The 21109-nt window shown below is 38.9% G+C and overlaps 1 protein-coding gene across 2 annotated transcripts in view; it reads left to right on the top strand.

Annotated features, from left to right (window-relative positions):
- Positions 1 to 21109, top strand: part of CUNH1orf21 (chromosome unknown C1orf21 homolog) — a 119644-nt gene that overhangs the window by 82502 nt on the left and 16033 nt on the right. The window contains exons 3-5 of one of the 2 annotated variants that reach the window (XM_039881251.1): positions 1595 to 1648; positions 9620 to 9696; positions 17418 to 17478. In XM_039881251.1, coding sequence (XP_039737185.1) covers positions 1595 to 1648; positions 9620 to 9696; positions 17418 to 17478 — 192 coding nt within the window. The remainder of the gene's footprint in view (positions 1 to 1594; positions 1649 to 9619; positions 9697 to 17417; positions 17479 to 21109) is intronic. The other variant, XM_039881252.1, reaches the window with a different exon arrangement.

Genomic DNA, 21109 nt, shown 5'->3' with positions numbered 1-21109 from the left:
CTCGGAGGGCTGTCGTCGATGATAGCTATTATTTTTATCGTCGTCATTATTTTTGCAATTGTAAGAGACCATACGTGACAAAGAATCTAAAGCTCCGTTTCTGCGTTGTCAGATTATCACAGGAGCATCAGTTAAATACAAACCTATGGCCTCATGTAATTCCGCATGATTACACCTGTGCTCTGCCGCTTTCTCTTCTATAACAATGACCATGAGAGGGTAGAGCGAGGGGAGAGAGAGAACATGCGTGTAAGCAGCTGTACCAGCACACATGCGTGTTTTGTTTTGTTTTGTTTTGTTTTGTTTCCCCCGGCATGTTTTCCACCAAACTGACTGTTGAACAACCGATATCGCTCTCACGTTTGTGAGATTTTATTTCAGTATCTCGTTTGCAAAATAAGATAAAATCGGTAACCGGTGTATTGAGTTTTATCAGGAAACCATGAGTTTTGGTAAAAGATAGACTTTAAGTCTTCTGCACATGGTAAGAGTTTCCACTATGTTGTGTCATATGCCGGAATATAAGCAGAGTTGTTTCTTTTTTTTTTTTTTTTTTTTTTTTTTTTCCTTCAGAAAAGTGGATGGCACCTTGTATTCGAGTCCCGTGGTAAAGGGCGCTCCTGTTATTTTGAACATAAAGTTTGGGGGGAACACATTAGCCTAAAACACTGACTTTAGTCACTGACCACTTTAGATGCTTATAGAGGTCTTCTAACAGAATCAGTTTTATTTCTAAAGGAGAAAAAGTAATCTAATTTAGTTATTAGTTATGTGTCATCTTATACAGCCTTTGAACAGTTACTTCAAACAATATTGCAGTAAATGGTGAACAATGTAGAGACTGCCACTTCTAAATGGGTATTCGTGGCTTGGAATCAGATTTCTAAAAGGGCAAATACACAAAAACTCAGACTGTATTTTGTTTCAAGCACATTGGAAGTGAAGATGATATATATGCCTCTGAAACAGTAGAAAACTCAAAAAGTGAGTGACTGAAAACACTGATATCGGATGCACCTGAAAAGTTTAAATCGTGTTATGAAATGTGGTTGTGAAAAGAGTAATATTTCTAAATCGATATGAATTTTTACAAAATCGGTGGTTTTAAATATATGTGTAACTAAATTAATAAACTATATATAATAAGTAGGCACCAATGGTTTCAACCATATCCCTAAAGGATTATAATTTTAAACCAAGACACATTTCTGAGGATCTGGTCTTTGGAAGAACAGGGATCACCCTGTGTTCAGGCCTTAAAACTCTTAAACATGTACTTTAACATATTTTTCTCTCAGTGCCGGCTCCACTTTTTTTAAGACTTTCACTTAAGTGGAGAGGCAAAAAATGGGGAAACAAGCCAACTGGTTCTTGAGACCTATTTGCCTAGTAGGATCTAGAGAGAGTGAGAAAAATGGAGAAAATGAGATGAAGTTCCGACACGGTTTTCTGTAATGGTGGATTTAGTAAACTGAGGCTTATAGTATCATTAAATCAACCCCTAATTTGAAAGGTTCCTAGTGAAAACCTCAGAAAGATCAAGAATAACAGTGGCAGGGGCCACAGGTCATTCCTTCTTACCTTTTCTCCCCAGCTTGGTGTCGGGCTGTCCGAGGGGTCCCCGTCCTATCCTGGTCCCACGTCAACAGTAAGTGCTCGATTCACATGTCTTACGGGATGAACACCAAATTTGAGCGGACATGTGGAGATAGAAATGTGGAAAAGTTTGGGAGCTTCTCTAGAAAGTTTGTAAAGGACTGGAAAGACAAGCAAATAAAGACATTCGTGGTTAAACACACCCCTTTAAGCATTTCAAGATCAATTCTGTTTGCACAGATTAGAATGAAGATATTTCCAGCAGCATATTTCTCCAAAAAGAGAAAGAAAGAAAAAAGAATAGTGCTTCTCTTTATTGTCCAAGTACCATATATCACTTTTAAAGAGCTTTTCAACCCAAATGCTTGCTACAACACTGAGCTAAAAGTACATCGATGATGGAACCATGCCGGATTTGATTATCAACTGTCAAGACGGTGTATAGGGATCTAATGACTGACTCCACATTGTAAAATAATCATACCAGGACAGAATTGATGCTTGTGTTAGCTAGAGAGCCGAGGGGCACTTTAAAAACTTTGACTTCCCCTCATTTAGTCTGACTTCTGATGGGAGAAGCTGCAAAAGGAATAGAAAAGAGAGTATGGCAGGGAGCTAAATTTAGAATTAGCCAGAACTAATCATAGAGGTGATGGAAGAAATAATAAATGAGGAAATAAATCAGCTCTTTTCCACCAGTCAGAAACTTAAAACTCCTGTATGTGAAAACATAAAAAGATTGTTTTAAATACACTTTTAAAAAATCATAATACATGCAACAGAGAATTTATGTATTTTTAAATATGTTTAATAATAGGAAAAAAAAAAAAACTTTTTCATACCGAGAGTTCATTGGCAGAAGAATAAAAGATATGGTCACTATTGCTTCTCTTCTCACAGCAAACCCTCTCATTCCTGCTAAGAGACCCCACCTGCCCCCCCTTACCCAGGGGTCAGCCTCTGACAAAGGCAGGGGATTCTTGTAATTGGGGCTAACAAGCAAGACCCTCTTGCCTGTTGGGACTGTGATTGAGTCGGAAGGATTGAATCTGGGGTTGCCACAGGGTTTTGAATAAATGAAACCGAGATGACGGGCTAAGATGAGAACCAGCAAAAAGAGGAGACAGTGCTTGAGCACCTGGATCCAGTCAGGCCTGAAATGAGATTCACAATTGTGAGGTCAGCCAACAAACTCCAGGTCTTCAGACAGATGTTCTCTCCATATGCACTGCTTCTCTGCCTGGAAGCTTACATTTCATTCCCTTCAAGAGAAACGCACCTCTGCCCAGCTCTGTTTTTGCTTCAGTAGCCATGTCACCTTTCCTTTGTTTTCCCAGAAAGATACCCTTACTTAGAATGTCAACCCATCCATTATGCATACGTAGCAAGGAAATAAAAAAAAAAAAAAAAAGCCAAAAATGTGGCTGTCGTTCTCAACTATACCTTTTCCTCTTCCGTCTCCCCTATAGATTGAGCTGACCTCAAATTCGATCAATTCTTATATTCTAATTTAGCATTCGGGATTGTTTTTTTTAATTTTTTCTATGACATTTGCAATTGCTCAATAAGGGCAGGGATCTCGTTTGTCTTTTTCTCGTTGTTTCTCTCAAAGCTTAGCAAGTTGCCCAGCCTGGAGTGAGCACACAGTAATCTTCTCGACAGCTCTCAAATCTCATCCCTGTTCCCAGAGTAACTATCATATTAATAGGAGCTATCATTTACTGCACGCTTCTTGTACCACAAGCAACCCAGCAAAGCAAGTACTTGCTTTTACCCCCATTTCACAACTGAAGGAACTGAAGCGCAGAGGTCATGTAATCTGCTCAGGGTCACACAGGCGGGAAGTGGAGAGGCGGTCTGTTTTCTGCTGTGCTGACCCCTCTTGTCTTAGTTCAGCCTTTCATAGACTCTCTTCTCATTTACTGGCACAGCTTCCTCGTGGCCTCTCTGCTTCCGCCTCTGAAACACAATTCTGATATTTTGCCAGAAGCTACACAAACTCCTTCATTGTTCCTCCTCGTTTCAAAGGGAAATCCAGATGGCCTAGCATGAACCCTTCTTAGCCCGGCCCCTGCCCACCTCACCACCTTATCTCTCATGTGCCCTCCTGGCACCCCGGGGCTTTCTCTGGCTGTGCCAGGCTCTGTGTGGTTCTCAGTACGTGCTACGTTCCCTTCTCCCCCTGCCAAGGTATGATTCCTTTCCTCTAGACCCAGCCCTGCCTGGTTCCTTCTCCAGGAGGCTTCCCTGACCTCCTCTGCGTTAGGTGTCATCACACATACTTCTATCCTTTTCCAACGTCTGTCCACTTTTTTAGTGGATGACGATTGTATCTCTGATTTCTAAGCACAGTCTGGCACATAAGTACCGTGAAACACTGCTTTAGGGAAGCATGGGCTGTTAGGTTTCTCTGCTATGGTTTTCCACCAAGTTAGAATGAGCAGAGCCCTTCTGCTAGCCTGTGCTGGACATGTAGCACGTGCAAGACATAAATTTAAACTACTGATATAAGGGGTTGTTTTTTATTGTAACATAAACTACCCTTTCCTAACTGAAACAAACATCTTGGGCAAAAATCGAAGATGGTTCTTTGAAATTAGTTAGTTCTCTGGATGTGTATATATTTCTTTGAAAAACCTGAAGATATGGCACCTTGTTGAAGATATTCTTAATTTGTGATTCTCAGTGGAATTTCTAATGTTATAGTTTGCTTCTTTTAAATTACTGACATAGTGACTTAATGACTTTGTTCTGGATTTGTTGGTATACAATTAAATCTGTTCTGAGCAATTCCTTACAATGCTGTTTACTTTTTAAAGAATATTTTAAATGTTTTCAATGAGACTTGAGAAACCACTATGTGAAAAATATTAGATGCTTTAAAACTGACTTGCCCCACTTAACATTTGCTTGATATAAAATGATGTACATGGTTGTATTTTAATTTATAGAAAAAAGATTTCCATAAAGCCGAGACTTTTCATGCCAGCTTCATCACTACTAAATAATTTCAACAAAATACTAATAATTCTAATAATCTCTTTGAGCAGGTGATTTTAAGGGAGGTGTTGACTTTACGTAACTATAATGATACTGGTGGGCCCAGGTCAACAGCTGCATCTAGAAGCTTCGGCCTTACCATTTGTTTCCATCCAGAAATTCTCAGCTAATCACCATCATTCAGAAGACAAGAAGATAAAACTTCTTTATATTTGAAGTAGGCAGTGTGCTATCTCATGTTAATACTACTTGAGAAATCGCACGTACAACATCAAATGAGATTGTGTTATTAGAAAGAATACATTCTGTGGGTTATATCCCAAAAGCCGGAATGATTACTCATTTATTTTATAGCTGAATGTGTTCTTATTCTTTAAATATGTGTGCCCCACCGCACCAATCTCCTAATTCTAGTTAATAAATAACCTTTTCCAGTGTTCATGTACTTTGTGAGATGCAGTGGTTCACATGTACACACGAACACGGTCTGTGCATGGAGAGGAACCCCGTGAGAGTTTCTGTTTGGTGTCTTTGTGTCTTTCCTCCCAGTCAGTTCCTCATCAGCAGCCTCTGGAGCTGTTACTCCGACCTCCACTGCTTTCCTCTCGGCCTCCAGCTTCCTGCGTCCATCAGACCCTGAGATTTCTTTATACTGCTGGGCCCCCCAAAAAAGAAAGTGAGGTTTCTCCCACACTTCCAACCCAGAACCAACTCAGGAAACCTCACAAGGCCGCCGCTGCCTAAGTCCCCTGAGACTCTGTGGGACACCACCGGCAAGGACGTGATGGGAAAAAGAAGTTTTATCTCTGGCCAACAGGGAGGTGAAGTTCGAGGGAATTTTTTGAAGAAACTGTCAGTTCCTGTTGGTAGCGTGACTTTCCCTTAGAGAGATGCCACCCAGGGGTCCGGGAGCAGTAGCATGAATTCGGTTGGTCTGACTGTCGCCAGCATCAGAGAAACTAAGAAGGGAAAGACAAGTCTACTCTAGACACTGACAGGTGTGTTCTGTTCACAAAGAAATAAAATTATTCCACGCGCCAGGAGAAAGTTGTTCGATTTGCTGTTTAAATAAACCTGTCACTACCTGACATTAGTTTGCAAACGTTTTTGAAACATGGAGGTGTTTTTCAGCTGATGGAGCCCCTAAGTGTCACAAAGTTGACACGTTTGCTCCTCCAGTGGACCCCTGGACCCCGGGGCTGGGTTTGGAAACTGCTCTGTGGAAAGCCGATGGGGGAATCCGGCGCTTTTCCATTTTCGAAAAGTTTGGTGACATCTTAAATAGTTCAGTGTAAATTTACCATGTCACATAATCTAGCAATTCCACTCCTAGGGTTCTTCTGCCCAAGAGAAATGAAAATATATGTCCCCACAAAGACTCGTATGCGAATGGTCATAGCAGGTTATTCATAACAACTGCTGTCTGGGAACAATCCAATGGCCCCAAAGTGATGAACGAATAAACAAAGGCGGTATGTCCTACATGGGAATGTTATTTAGCCATTAAAATAAGTGAAATGCTGAAATTCGCTACAATATGGATGAACCTCAAAAACATTTTACTGAGTGAAAAATGCCAGACACAAAAGGTTATAAATATATATATATAAAAATGTTTATATATATATATATATATATATATATATATATATATATATATATATATAGACACACACACACACACACACACGCACACATATATATATATATAGGAATATATATTTCATTTATATGAATCTAGAAAAGGCAAATTCATAGATAGAAAGCAGACTCGTGGTTTCCTAGGCCTACACATGAGAACATGAAATAACTGCAAATGGATGTGAGGAAATGTTTTGGGATGATAGAACTTTTCTAAAACTGGATCGTGGCGATAATTGCACAGCTCTGTAAATTCATTAAAATCACTTAATCATGCATTAATAATGGGGGAATTTTATAGAATATAAATTCTACCTCATAAGGTGGTTAAATATTTTAAATAAGGCATGTAGCATAACTAAATAATCAGTACTACTTTTCTCTGCAAAAGAAGTAGACGCTGTGGCCTTCAGACTCTAAAAGTTCCCGAGACCTTCTCAGGGACTCCTCCAGCTGATTTTCCTAATAATAACTAAGAAACGCTTTGCCTTTTTTGCTGTGTTGACATTTGCGCTGATGGTGCAAAAGCGAGGGAAGAAAAGCCGCTGACCCTTTAGCACAGATCCAGGCAGCGCCACCAGACCCCATCAGCAGTCACTGTATTTCCGCCTCCATGCACTCATCGTGGAAGGATGCGTTCCATTTCCACTTAAGAATGTCCTTTATGAAACGGTAAAAATTACTTAATTTTATTAAATCCTGCATGTTGGATGCATATGTTTTTTTTATAGTCTACATGATGAAATGGGAAATAGACAAAGTATTTCTTCAGACTTGGGTATTCGGCAAAACTTTTCTCAAAGGTGAATGCAGAGAACTTGTCACTTCAAAGGAAACAATTGGCAGTATTTGTTGCCAGTCATGAAATTCAGACTTTAAACCAAAAGTAGAATTTTGGAAAACTTTATACCACCATGAGTTTGACAGCTTCTGTCCCAATTTTTCTGATGAGATTGATGGTGATTTTAATAAATATGGTTTTTTCATATTGTAGAATGAAATGTATTAAAATTTGGAGACTATAGCAAAGAGATCTTGATACTAAAAAGTTTGAGAACTGCTGGCCAGTGGCTAATAGCATGGACTCTGGGGCCATTCTGCATGGGTTCAGATCCTAACACTGTCACTTAAGTGTATGATCTCAGGTAAGTGCTTCGCCTCTCTGTGCCCCAGCTTCCTCATCTATAAAAATGGCGCTAATAATGGTACCTATCTCAGAGAGGTATTGTGGGCATAAAAATGAGTTGATATGTGTAAATATTTATGAACATTAAAAGGAGTTCATGTCTGTCAATCACTTAAAATAGTGCCTGACATAGTAAGTGCTCAGTGAGTCGTTATTATGGACTTTGGTGAGTGGTGATTTGTAAAAACAAATACATTATAAATATATAAGGGATAGAAAGCTCTATGTAATTTAATGTACTTTATTTTTCTCTGAAGTCTGAAGCCGCATTTCCTCCCTTTGCCTCCCTCCCACCTTTGGCCCTCACACTTCCCAGAAGTGCATACCTGTGTGTGCTGTCCTGAGGGGTCACCTGAGTAGGAGGGCTCTGCTCATCCATTGAGTTTCTGTTATTTGGGGGAAATTCCTTCTTTGCTTAGCAACCACACGATGTGTTTTGAAGGAAGATTTGGCGAGGCAATGTAATTATGAAGGGTACAGTTTAATAAATTGAATATAACCCATACCGTTGTATGTCATCTGTATCCTTAAAATTAGAAGCCACTTACCTGACCCAGCAATGTTTGAAATTGCAATGTGTCATTTAGTTTCAAAGAGTTCGAGAAGTTATGTGACTAGAGAAAAAGTATAAGGTTCTGTCATATCAAATAGGTCCATTTTTAATGCTTAATCTATGCGTACAGAAAGTTTAAGGGAGAAAAATGACTAAGGTGGAGGGAACCTACGTCTTTGGTCCAGCAGAGAGACTACATTTGAGCTATTTGTATCTCTAACTGTTAAAAGGAAGTTTATTAATTCTACTAATATTTGGTAAGCGCCTCCCATGAGGTGCCAGGCACTGTGGCCCAGATGGGGAAGAGGGGACGTAGGCCCACCCTCCTGGAGTTATCGCGTTAGACTTTCTAGTTGTTCTCCCCTCTGCTTTGTAAAAAACAAGGTAGTTCATCTGTTGTTCTCTGACCCCATCAGCAGAAGAAACAATACATCGGTCATATTTTTTAAATATTCATGAAAACATTCTTAAGTTCAGTGAAAGTAAGGTAAACTTCAAAAGAATCATAATGATTCATTTTTTTCCTCCTAGAAGATCACAAACAAAATTACATTCTGGTTTGGAATACCAATGTTATACAGATAAGCTCGTGTTAAATGATAAATAATAACAATGGAGGCATGTAAATCCTTGGAGGTTCATTGACATCAATGGCTTTTGCTGTCCTAAGAGAAATATGGACTTCGAATTTTGAGTTCATTTTGGGACCATCTCTTTTGTGCCATCCCACATCACTCTGCAAGTGGTTGAGAACGAATTTTTATGCCTCTCTCTAACCTGGGTCTTTAATTATTGCCACACCTCAGCTTCCTTGAGTGTATACAGTTACTTAAATATTAGTATATATTCTAAATTTAAATTAGTTTAGCCTTTCATTTCATTTTAAGGGTATGTTTTGTGAGCAAATTATAAAGTATCTCTAATATTTTTAAAAATACAATGTTTGTAAAAATACAGAGCAGTAATATGATTGAGATGGTGTGCTTACTGATATATCAGTATTTTAAGACTTGGGGGTGTTTCTTTCCCATGTGGTTGGTTTACTGGGCATAAGAAATCAGACCAGGCTAATAGCCAAAAAGTGCCTCTTGAATACAGGCTGGTATTGAATTTTATTAATTCAACTCAATTCAATCCCAATATTTGTTGTGGGTGGAAAACGGTTATTTTTTGTCATGTTCTTATCCCTGTTACTGTTAGGGCCTTGCGCAAACTTTATGTCTCAATAACCACCGTTGTCTTTTACAAATAAAACGCATTGAAGTCGGTTAACCTGGGCAAGTCAGCAGAGGCTGTGATTGTCCTTCCGCTGCTCTTTTTTGACACTAGAATCTTCTGTTCTTTGATTCTCTTACCATTTTCAATAACTCACCCTAAAAATCAAATATTAGTTGTACTTACTTTTCTAAACAGAGTCATAGTTGTTATAAAGCTATTGCTCTTTTCATGACCATGCTCCCAGTTAAAATATTTGACAGTTCTACCTGGACCATGCAACATCTTTGCAAGGGCTTTTGTCCTTGTGAAGGAACCAACTGTGGAGGGTTCCAAACAAATCTAGTATTTGTGCGATGAAAATTTATGCTGTCATCAAATTGCTGATTCTCATCCTTTCTTTTAATGTGTACATTTATGTGTTTCAGGAAAAAAGTGCCAGTTCCAATGCAAGACTTAAAACAAATAAAGAGATTCCAGGATTAGTTCATCAACCCAGAGCCAAGTAAGTTCTGGTTTCCATTTTGTTATCTTGTTTTTAAAGCTAAAAATATTTTCAGAGTGAGTTTTATATTGCCTACCAGATAATCAAGACTTGTTATAAAGCTTCAGTAATTGCAACTGGTGTGGTTTGGTCTAACAGAAAATAATAGACAGTCCCAAAACAGACCCAGAGTAGACATTGAAAACCAGTTAGAAGAAAATAAAGGGGAATATCTTTATGAACACGGGGTAGGGAAAATTTTCGAATAAGTCACAAAAGATGTAGATCATAAGGAAAATGATTAATTATTATGATCATATTAAAATTGAGAACTTCTGTTTATCGAATATACTGAAAGGGAGAGTAAAAGGCCACAAGGTAATGGAATGGTTTTCAATGCACATAATTGAAAATAGTCGCATTTCCAGAATACATGAAGTGATTCTACAAATCACTAAGTAAGACAGAGAATGCTTAGAAAAACAGGCTAAAGACATGAACAACCATTTGACTGAAGAGGAAACATGAATGGCAACTGTATATGAACAAAAGCCAGTTCATGCAACAAGATAAGCAAAAATTTAGAACTCTGACAATACAAAGGGTTGACCAGAATTTGGAACAAAGGCACTCTTAACTCCTGCTGGTGCGAATACACACTGGTACAAATGCTTCAAAAAACAATCTGTATTATCTAGTAAAATTGTCCCTACATAGATCTTCTCCCCAACAAACTTCACTCTCAGATACATATACTAGCGAAACTCTAGGGCATGTGTGCCAGAAGAAATATCCATAGCAGCATGGTTTTATGAGCTTTTGAAGCTCTCGAAGGTAAAACACAAGTGTCCCTCAAAAATATAATGGCTAACAAAAATATGGTGCATTCTTATGGTAAAAATACTGCATATTCATGGAAATGAATGCTCTGTAGCTACACATATAAAGATGGAGGAATCTCATGAACATAAGATTGTGGCAGTAAAGTAAGGAGTGGTACCTGCCTCCATGTAGTTTTATTCATATAAAGTTGAAAACTAGGCAGAACTTAGCGATATTACATATATATGTTTGTATATATGTATATGGTAAGGTAATAAAGACAAGCAAGAAAATGAAAAGGCATTAAATTTAGTGTAGTGGTTCTTTCTGATTAAACGGAAGACGATGGTACCCTGGATTCTATTCTTTAACCCATTTCCCATTTAGAAAAAAAAAAAAAGTGCAACTCGCTGCCAGCTTTAACTTAATTTTACATAAACACTCTCTTTGAGGCTAAAGCGAATCTGACTCGTTTTCAATATGAAAATGAAATATAAAAACTGTTCTTGGAGGTATTTCTAAAGAGAACTTGTTGCTAATCCTAATGTAACAGAAATGTATATGATGATCAGCTATTAAATAATTTTTTTCATATGGTAAATTTGAAAGCACGGACAACACAAAGCGGAACATCTAGGATTTGACATTTTCGGCGATCGAGAATTACTGTATTTTGTAAATAGAAATACCACTACTAAAAACAGAATGCTATAAATAGAAAAATGTCATTTATTTCCAAAGACTAACGATATACTACAGTGATGTGAAATAGTAATAAAACGAGATATTTTGTGGCAAACTTTGGGGGTAAGGTTAGGACTATAATCTGTGAGTTATCTCGGGATGAACACGGCATCCACCTCTAGCGAGGATTCTTGGGGCAAACGGGAAATGGATTAATCCGAGTGGTGATTACATGGGTGTCCCTTTAATTATTATTATTTAAAAACATGCAAATACCATGTTTTCTTTTCCATGTGTTATGTTTTTCACAATTAAAAAGTTAAAAGAGAATAATGAGTAGTTTTCTAGATTGTTCTAGAACTGAATCTACCTTGGTAATAAACTGAAATGCACTTTATGTGACTTTGAAGCTACCTCTCCTTTCTTCGAAGAGGCTCCGTTATCCTAGAGGCTCCAAGTTACTTTTGTGGTATTCTCTCAAAATGTGCATAAATTCCCTGGGGGGTCCTGATCATATGAGTACCTTTGAACAGTCACCCCACTCCCTAAATCAATGGGACCATTACGTATACGTAATTGTAGCCCCATGAGTCAAAATCACAATCAGAGGAAGTTGTATTATCTCTGGTTCCTCCCAGGAAATTGAGACAAAAATAACCTAGTTCATAATCCCTTTAACCTGGCCCAGTGCCTGTGGCATTGCTACAGCCATGGCTACCGTGATACGGAGGTCAGGACTCTTCAGGGGGTGGTGCATGAGCTCAAAGATTTCATGTTTTTCATTTCAAAGAAAAGGAGACATTTTAAAATCCACTTATCATGTGCAATGTCATTATAATGGTACAACCGGATTTTGTACCCATGGATGAGTAGAACGCTATGATCGCAGCCTCCCATGTTCCCTTCACTGGCGTCATCAGCCCTTGGGGATAACAAACATCTGAGGACAGAGTCAATCATCTTTACATCCAAGCCATTTGATAGGTGTCGTTTTTTTAAGTGTTTCCCTTATCTAGGAGTTCTAAGGAGAGACTGGATTAAGGAGGATTTCTTTTTTCCCTTTAGAGCAAATGGTTATTTAACTTTTTCACACTAAAACGGCACGCTTGCAAACTGGCATGGGCTGAAGTTCTTGGAGAAGCTGATTAAATTGGCTCATGTGTTTACATTAAAATTATGAAGAAAATCCTCTGTTTCCCACACAGCAGCATGCTCGTGAGTGTGTGCATATGTGCGTGTGTGTGTGTGCGTGTGTGTTCTAAACTATGAGTCAGAACATGGGGTTCCTGGAATTCAACTAAGAAACCTTCCTAGAGGGCCAAGAAGAGTTTACTTCTCCCACCTGCTGACATATAGGATCAAGGAGACTCTTAATTATTGTGCATTTGCATCAAATAAAATAATTTCTTTTCTCATGAATGGAAAGACAGTCTTATACCAAATAATGGCAGACTGATTAATAATAAAGCCAGATAATCCTCACTTCTTCATTTGATGCAACACACAGCGCACATTCTTATTGACTTTGTGATCTCAGGCAAGTGACTAATGTCTTTGAGCTTCAGTTTTCTCAGAGAAAAATGGAGGTGAGCAACCCTGTCTTATGGTCTGGAGATTAAATGAAATAACGTGTGCCCAGTGCTTATCACAACATCTGGCGCTTGGTAAGAACCTTAGTAATTAGAAACCACCCAAATGCCCTTTAACAGGAAATTAGGTAAACAAACGACACCATATTCACACAATGGAATATTAAAGTTAATATTAAATGAGTTCATTTAAAGTTAATATTTAAATTAGTTAAAATGAATGTACTGCAGCAATTACAACGCTGGATGGACCTTAGCAAAATAAAACAGAAGAAATGAGCAAGCCCTGACCGATGATATAGAGCATGATGCACTCTTATGTTAAGTTAAAAACAACTAAAATAAATCCACAGTTGCGTGGGAGGAAGATAAGGTAGCTCTAGGTTGTTGTCATGGTCATTAGCTCCTAGCAAGGGTGTGTCATAATGTGAGGATTAGAATCAACCCCTCTTCCCTGAGGTCCAGTTGAAAAATAATGGTGATCATGAAGAAATAGCTGTGTTCTGGCCAAGATTTGCCAGGAACCCACTGAGTAATTGAATTTCATCTTTGCAGGTAAACTCTTAGGGCATGAAGACCTTGCTTCCTCATACTCTTGTGGCTTAAGTTTTTATTATCTAGAAGCTTTTTTTTTTTTTTAAGTCACTAAACACGAAAGCCATGTATCTTTCAGCTCTAAAGCTCATTTTATCTACCTTACGTTCATTTGCTTGCTTGTCATTAAGATTCCATCGCGTTGTCATCCCTTGTCTCATGAAGCTGAGAAGTTGCAGAAAGAAGACCTTCTGCTGGCTCAGGGTTAAGTCATGAGCGCTTTGCCAGCGCCAGCTGGAGGTCCCAAGAAGTGCACTGGGTTTTCCAAGGTTGAGTCGTATTTATTAGAGAGAAATAGGAATTACTGAAATCGTTAAGCTTTTTTAGTTACAGCAGGCACCAACATACAGGCTTTTATAAAAGATCTTTGGATCTAATTAATCTTAGCCATCAAGTATTTGTAATTTATATGCAAAATCATAAACAATTCAATCATCCCTTTCTAACATCTTGAAGAAAGATAGAAAGCCAGCGTGCTTTTCTTCTTCCTCACTCCTCACTCACCATCATCAAATTGTGCATCAGAAAGCATTCTAGAACCGAGTCATTACCCAGGGACTGTTTTTCACGGCGCAGTTTATAGTCTCGATTAAAAACTAGTATTAAACCAGTGTTGGTACAGTCTCCACATAAGAAGAGGCCAGACATCCACATTTATCTAGGCAGAAGTCAGTTGATACACGGTAATTTATTTCACCTGAGTAAAAACGTTGTGTCTGTCTCTGTCGGAGAGATTTCGGAGCTTCTCTTCGAGACAGACCCATGGAGAGCAGCCTCATGATCTCAGGTACGTCGTACCTAAGATGACGCACAGGTAACAGAGACCTCGTGCGGGCATTCGCCCCATCTGGATGTGTCTGCCACTCTTCCAGAACCACTGGAGTTTATCTGATAAGCTCATTTAGTGCATCGGGGTTTGATCATAAATAAGTCAGCCTTCCACGCAGTCTCTCCTGTCTAACACAGTCTACGTACTGTACTTCACGGTGGCAAGATAGCAAACCAGTCCGGTGGGTGACTCTTCTTAGGAGGTTTTTCATTGAGGCAGAGGCAGGCAGGGATGTTCAAACTCTCTGAGACAGAGAAAAATCAGGCAGCGTTTCTGTATCAGAGGAGTGTGATTATAGAGACGTACCTGACTGAAGGCCAGTTGCCTATGTTTGGTTAGAATCGTTTCTCAAAGGGCCCCTGAGAAAATGAAAATGGTCTTTTACTTCCTAATGGTTGTATTCTCTACCCCAGAGTCAGGTAAATATTTAGTTCCAGATTCAGGTGGGGTTGAAAATACACTGGCTTGTCTAATTAATTCTGGGTTGGGTGGCTCTTGTTCAGTTTGCTTTAATCAAGAGATACTTTTTTTTTTCATGGTTAGGAAAGATGTGGTAAAACTACACAAAACCTAAACCACTGAGGTTTCTGTTCTTGCTTTACCGTATATGCAGCCTGAGCTCGTCACCATCACCTTTGGTCCCAAGCTCCTGATATGGACCTCTGAGCCTGGGCATCCTCGATCACAGGGGTGGCAGACATATTCGCAGAGTCGCTTTTACTTAAGGCTTCCCCTCTTGTTTGTCTGATGTGCGTATGTATGAGTGCTAACCTCACGCCCCTGTTTTCATGTTGCTGCATTTCAGTGAAAGAGTTCATGGGAGCTAGTAACAGTCATAGAATGACTGGGGAAGAGACCTCCGAGACCAGCCCTCCGCTTTTACAGATGAAGAATCAGAGGCTTATACCTCACCCCTGCTAACACACTGTGCTGCCTCTGTGCGGGGTCATGAATCACATAAATTTGCATAGAGATCACTTGGTCAGTTAATTAAACATTTATTGCCCTCCTGTTACATGCAAAGCGATATATGCTAGGAATTCTAACCTACATGTTTCCACGATGAACATCAACTCTTAAAATTGCCATTTTTATGACGTCTTTTGGCATTTTCTAGAAACTAATATATATGTGTGTATATATATAAATATATTCTATAATGATAAGTATAGATAGATAGATCTATAGATATAGATACAGATATACGTACAGATATAGATATAGATGATGATAGACATAGAGATGATAGAGATAGAGAGAGATAGAAATAGAGATAGAGATAGAGATAGAGATAGAGATAGAGATAGAGATAGAGATAGAGATAGAGATAGAGATAGAGATAGAGATACCTTTCCTGTCTAGGACCCAGAGCTATTCAGCAAACTTATCTACTGAGAGTTTGGCCGAGAACAGGAAGGATGCCCCAAAAGCATCAGAGCAGCCACAGTGGATGCCAGGACATCCATATTCCCCGCTCAGGAGAAATCCCCCCAGCTCTCCCTGGGAGCCTGTTTACACATAACTTTAGATATGACTCTCATAAACTTGGCTGTGCTATTTCCACGCATGGAGTAGAAGCAGCAACTGGGAAGGAAACCGAAAGAGGACTCATACCTCCTCTGACAAGAGGAAATGAGAGAAAAGTTCAAAAGCGGGCAAAGAACTAAAGCCTGATAGTTCGAGCCGTTTTGCTTGAGAAGGGCCAGCTCTCTCTGTCTGAGACGCTCGGGGGCCATCTCAGAACAGTGTTGTGACTGAAGGTCATAGACGTGGCCGCTAGCCGCTAAGTAAAAGCTGAGTCATGTTTGTGAGCGATCCTCCATAAATAAGTATACAGTTTAGAAGACGTGCAACCAGAGTGGCTCAAATGAAAAATATGTGTGGCTCTTAAAGATGTAAAACCACGAAGAATCTGGGAAAACTCAACTATGCATAAAGGCTTTTCTGTCCAGCCAGAGAAGAGACCGTTTAATATGTTCTCATCATCCCAGATTCTGCCCCGCCCTTCAAACCTGCAATAAGACAGGGCCTGTTTCTGAAACAGGGCATTTACTTTCTTTCAATGATCATGTAAAGGATGGCAAAAATTATATGATATGTCAAAGTCCTTTATAACCGTGAAAGTTGATTGCTAGTCACATACGTTTGTTTTCCTTTCGCGTCGGCGCTGATGCCACTGTGCTCCCAGATTTTAAATCTTGATTTAACACATGGGAAAACCTTGGCCCCCTTGTCTGTCACAGGAGGTCTAAAGGGTTTGGGATCACTTGTGCCACACACACTCTGGCCCTTAAAGGATGAGGCATAATGCTAAGGGGTATGTCAGGTAGGCTGCTCGCCGCATCTGGACTTGAAGAGAAGAAGCTACTCCAGAGCCAGGTCCCTGCTCCACCCACAGCCACTTCAACCAGGAGGCACCGACGGCCAGCGACATAAGCGCTGTGTGGTGCGTCTGTCACCCCAGCGTCCCGAACCTCCTTGGAACACCTACTGCTGTTTGCTAAGTAGAAACTATGGTCATTAAAACCAAGGTCCCTTCCTCCCCGCAGCCTTTGCGTCTTCTCTGTTCTCCTCACCTTCTAAGTCTCACTCCGTGTGCTGTTATATGGCGCAAGAAAAGCAAACACAGGACGAGTGCTGCTCAGACCTGCTTCCTGACTTAGTCCCACATTCTGGTGGACTTTCAGTCCCAGAGAGGTACATTCGCTATTGCCAATGCAGAAGGTGTTTAGGGCCAATGTCAAGTTCTCAGCTCGTTCGCTGCCAGCCCACACCTATCAGTCAGCTGAACAGCATGCTGATACTGACAACCTTTGTAAACTGCACCTTTCGATATAATAACTAGGATATATATTTTTTTACAGTTACACACCGGGTTGAAATATGGCCTGTGCTGCTTGCCTATGCTGTTTTTAAAATCACAAATGGGTATCTGAAGAAAAAATTTGGCATGCACTTCCCAGAAACATCACTGTAAATAACATGTGCTTTGCAAGGAAATTGTATTTCTTAAATCATAAGCCCTGATAAACTATTATGAAATGCATTTCTAAGATTACTGTAATAACATTTATCCCTACTGTAACTTCAGAGTATTTCAGTGGAAAAGTCTGCAATAAATAAATATCTGCCCGCAAAGTTTAAGGACTCGGCATTTTTATTGAGAGAGCCAGGTTTAAGAAAAAAAAAATGAAATATGCCCTTAACTACTCTTTGTTTTTCAGCATGCACATCTCTGAGAGCCAACAAGAATTCTTCAGAATGCTGGATGAAAAAATTGAAAAGGTAAGAAGTAAAATTAAGTACACGATTCAAGGGAACCATGCTAATTGCCTCATGATTTAAGTAACTATATTCCGGTTTTTGTTACAAAGTTATTAGGGTTTTTTTTCTTTTTTATCCCTTTTCTAAATTTTATTTTATCATAAGTTTCAAGTATACAGAACATCGGTTAGACATTTATATAGTTTATAAAATGATCCCCCTAATTGCTCTTTCTCCCCTCTGGCTCTCCACCTAGCCATGGCAATAATGCTGACTGCGTTCCCTCTGCCGTGCTCCCCATTCCCGTGACCATCTATTAACTACTAATTTGTGCTTCTTTAACCCTTCATCCCTTTCTCCCAGTCCTCCAGCCCCCCTCCCCTCTGGCCGTTACAGGATTGTCCTCTATATTTGTGAGTCTGTTTTTTATTAGTTTTTCTTTTTTATTCTTTAGATTCCACAAAACTATTCTTGTAAGGGGAGTAGAGATTTAAAACAAAAGTACCCCCTACACCAAAAAAAATAATGTGGCTCTGAGAATATTTAATGTATATTAGAGCTTCCCAGGACCCTGGGCTATTGCTGATCATTAATTCAAGTGTGTAAAGCCAGATAGAGACTAGTAAGAACATTTGTCTGCATATTGTCTGCACTCGATGCCCTGCTCTGACCTCAGACTGCAAGCAAGGAGGCACCTGCCAAAACTTATCAAAGGCCTACTGAATGCCTGATACTGCTCTGGGTTTTTTACAAACATCACTTGCGTGTTGCGATCAATATCTGCCTCGAGGTCATGGCCGTGAGACATGAATTATCTGCATTTTACAGACAAAGAAACTGAGGCTCAGAATGCCTGAGTGATTTACCCAGATTTGCCAGACTAATAATAATAATAATTCCCCTTCTCTGTGGCTCCAAAGCAGTCTCGAAGTTGCTTTTCTAGGAATGTGTGGATTTTGCATTAACGGTAAAATACAAAGTTGATCCATGTGGAAATTGAATTTAGGATCTTAGAGTGCCATATGCTAATCAGCTGAATGAAGTATGGATTACTGTAACAATTACAGGCTTACATACTTGTAGAATTTCAATTCATCACTGCAGAGGGGTGAGTTTTAACCATTAAAGCTATAAATCTGAGTGTTATCATTTGAAAGCTTTAGTCGGAAAAAAATAAAATCGTAAATTCAGAACATATCACTGGTTAAGGCATCACATTGAAATTTTTTTAATTTTTATATATTTGTGGTCCTTTTATCTGAGCATTTCTTTATGAATTTCTAAGTTATAGTATACATCACTCAATGGCAGATAATGAAGGAGGTCTTAAATTCATCAGTATTTCAGCAGCAGACCCCACTCTATGGCAGACCCCGTGAAAGAATAATTCTATAATCTCCTAATGCACCATTAAAAGACCAGCAAATATCACCACTGTGAAAAATTGAGATGGGTAATGAATTAAAATGGTAGTTTAGTCTATAGTACTCCATGACTATGCATACTCATTTAGAAGTGTAATATTTTTATTTTTAGTGAAATTTTGGCTTACGCATGACTTTTTAGAGGGAAAATTTCATCCACGAGTAATTACCAAGTTTCACATATTGGTTCAAAAGCTGTTCAAGTTGCTGATAGCATTTTGTTTTAGTAAAGAGAAGCATAAAAAGAAATATTTTGTTCCCACTGTATTGGTGAAGATCTTTACTTTCTCATTCAGTTTGTTTAGATTTTTGTTCCTCCGCTAGCTTTTTGGCAATAAAAAGATCTGCTAGTAGTCAGAGGTAGTCTGTAAAAATTGAAACCCGAATCGTAAGTTATCTTTATAAACCCTGACATGGCATTTAAGATGATCGAATGCTTTTCCGGTGTGTTTTCATAAGTGAAATTCTACCTGTTTTTACTCAAAACTGAAATTCGTTGTTCCCATCGGACACTTGGATTTCCCTTTTTTTTTTTTTTTTTTGGCATCCAGAGTGTAGATCATGACGTGTTTCGCACAACAAAAGCAAAGCTTCTAACTTGATCATTTACTAGATGGGAACTTCCCTGGACACAGGAGATTCATAGATTCAGCATAAACAGTCTTCCTACTATTGAAAACATTTATGTTCTAAGAGCTATTGCTTAATCTGTGACATGCACCCAGTTACAGATTTCTAGAGGAATTTTCTCTCCTCTCAGAACCAAACTTTTCTGCTTCTCTAAAGTTCATCCTTCTGAATATTGTGAATATTCTGTCCTATGTATCACTTAAACATTGATCCTCCAAAAATTAAAATGTTCCTTCTTAATATATGTGTTTGACTTGATGTTATCTTCACCACAGTTTATATAACCAAAATTAGAAGTTGGAGTCTTACAAATTATTTTCCTGATTTTTACCATTGCTAAACATTTCTTTGGTCCGAGCTATCACGAGGACAACTGTAAATGTAACTCAGATCTATTCTTTAGGTTTTATAGGGTTGATTTAAAAAATGATTAAACTCAAGAGTGTCCTGCTGAAAATTGGAGTCATTCTCAGAGGCCTCGAGTTTTGAGATTTAATCTCTCTCAGAAATGTCCAGGAATTCCTTTTTTCTTCCTTAAAATGATATGAAGCAAAATTGACTGAACCCGGGGAGATTTAAACCCACCCTTCCTTGATTGATCTATTGTATTTATTCAATGCCTATACAGCATGGTTTGAATTTACCTTTCAACTCTTCTCCTAATATCAAAAGAAATTTCTGCTCTGTCTTTTTCAAGATAGATATAGAAAATAAAATAAAAATTTCTTAAAAATAGATATAAAAGTATTATTAGTATAAAGAAACTAGGACTTTTAGATGGTTAAATATTTGTAGTGAAACTTGATTTAGACTACCCGACCTTAATTCAGAGACTGTCACGGGGCTGAACTAGCTACAGCTAACCTTTGCATCACAGATGGACCAGCAGAAAAGCAAGAAGCAAAAATGCTTTTAAATTTTTATTTATTTAATACTTACTGAGTACCAGACCTTATACTAGTGGCTCAGGATAGAAAAATCAATAGGCAATATGGGATACAAATTAAGTAGGAAACAGCTCCTTTGTCTGAGGTGTTCAATTTTAAAAGTGGATTTCTTTAAAAATGTAATTATTTTACCAATGGAGGAGTCCATCCTTCCTTTGTCACCTCCTGCCCGCCGTTGTCACTGTGAGACAGGTCCTCCTGCATCGAACGTAGGTGGAAGGCGGGGACACTGAGCTACCTCTGAAGGTGAACTAGGGAGAGCTTTGATCAGATCAATGAGAGTTCAAAAGAGCTTGGCAACTCCTGTTTGATTTACTTTTGCTTTTCCTCTTGGGGAGTAAAAATCCTGCGAAACAATGAGAGCGTCTCACTTATTTTTACCTCATCGTGTTTCACTCTGGTAACTCACCACTATTCCATTGGAATCTACCATTGTTGTGCCTGACCATTCACAGGCTCATGAACCTTATATGAAGCGGTGACATTTAACTAATTTTGCAGCTTAAAGAAAATGACAATTTATTGCAGAGTCAGATAATGATTTAAACTCTGTTTTCAGAGGAGAAAGAAGATATCTAGATTACTAAAACTTGGCCCCATGGAGGAGTTTCTGAATATGGTACCAAATGCAGATCACATCTGATTTTAAGA

Source organism: Pteropus medius, unplaced genomic scaffold (assembly GCF_902729225.1).
Source record: "Pteropus medius unplaced genomic scaffold, Ma_sr-lr_union100, whole genome shotgun sequence".
NCBI classification, from domain to species: Eukaryota; Metazoa; Chordata; class Mammalia; order Chiroptera; family Pteropodidae; genus Pteropus; species Pteropus medius.
Note: the sequence above shows the minus strand (reverse complement) of the source record. Positions and strands in the feature narration are given on the sequence as shown.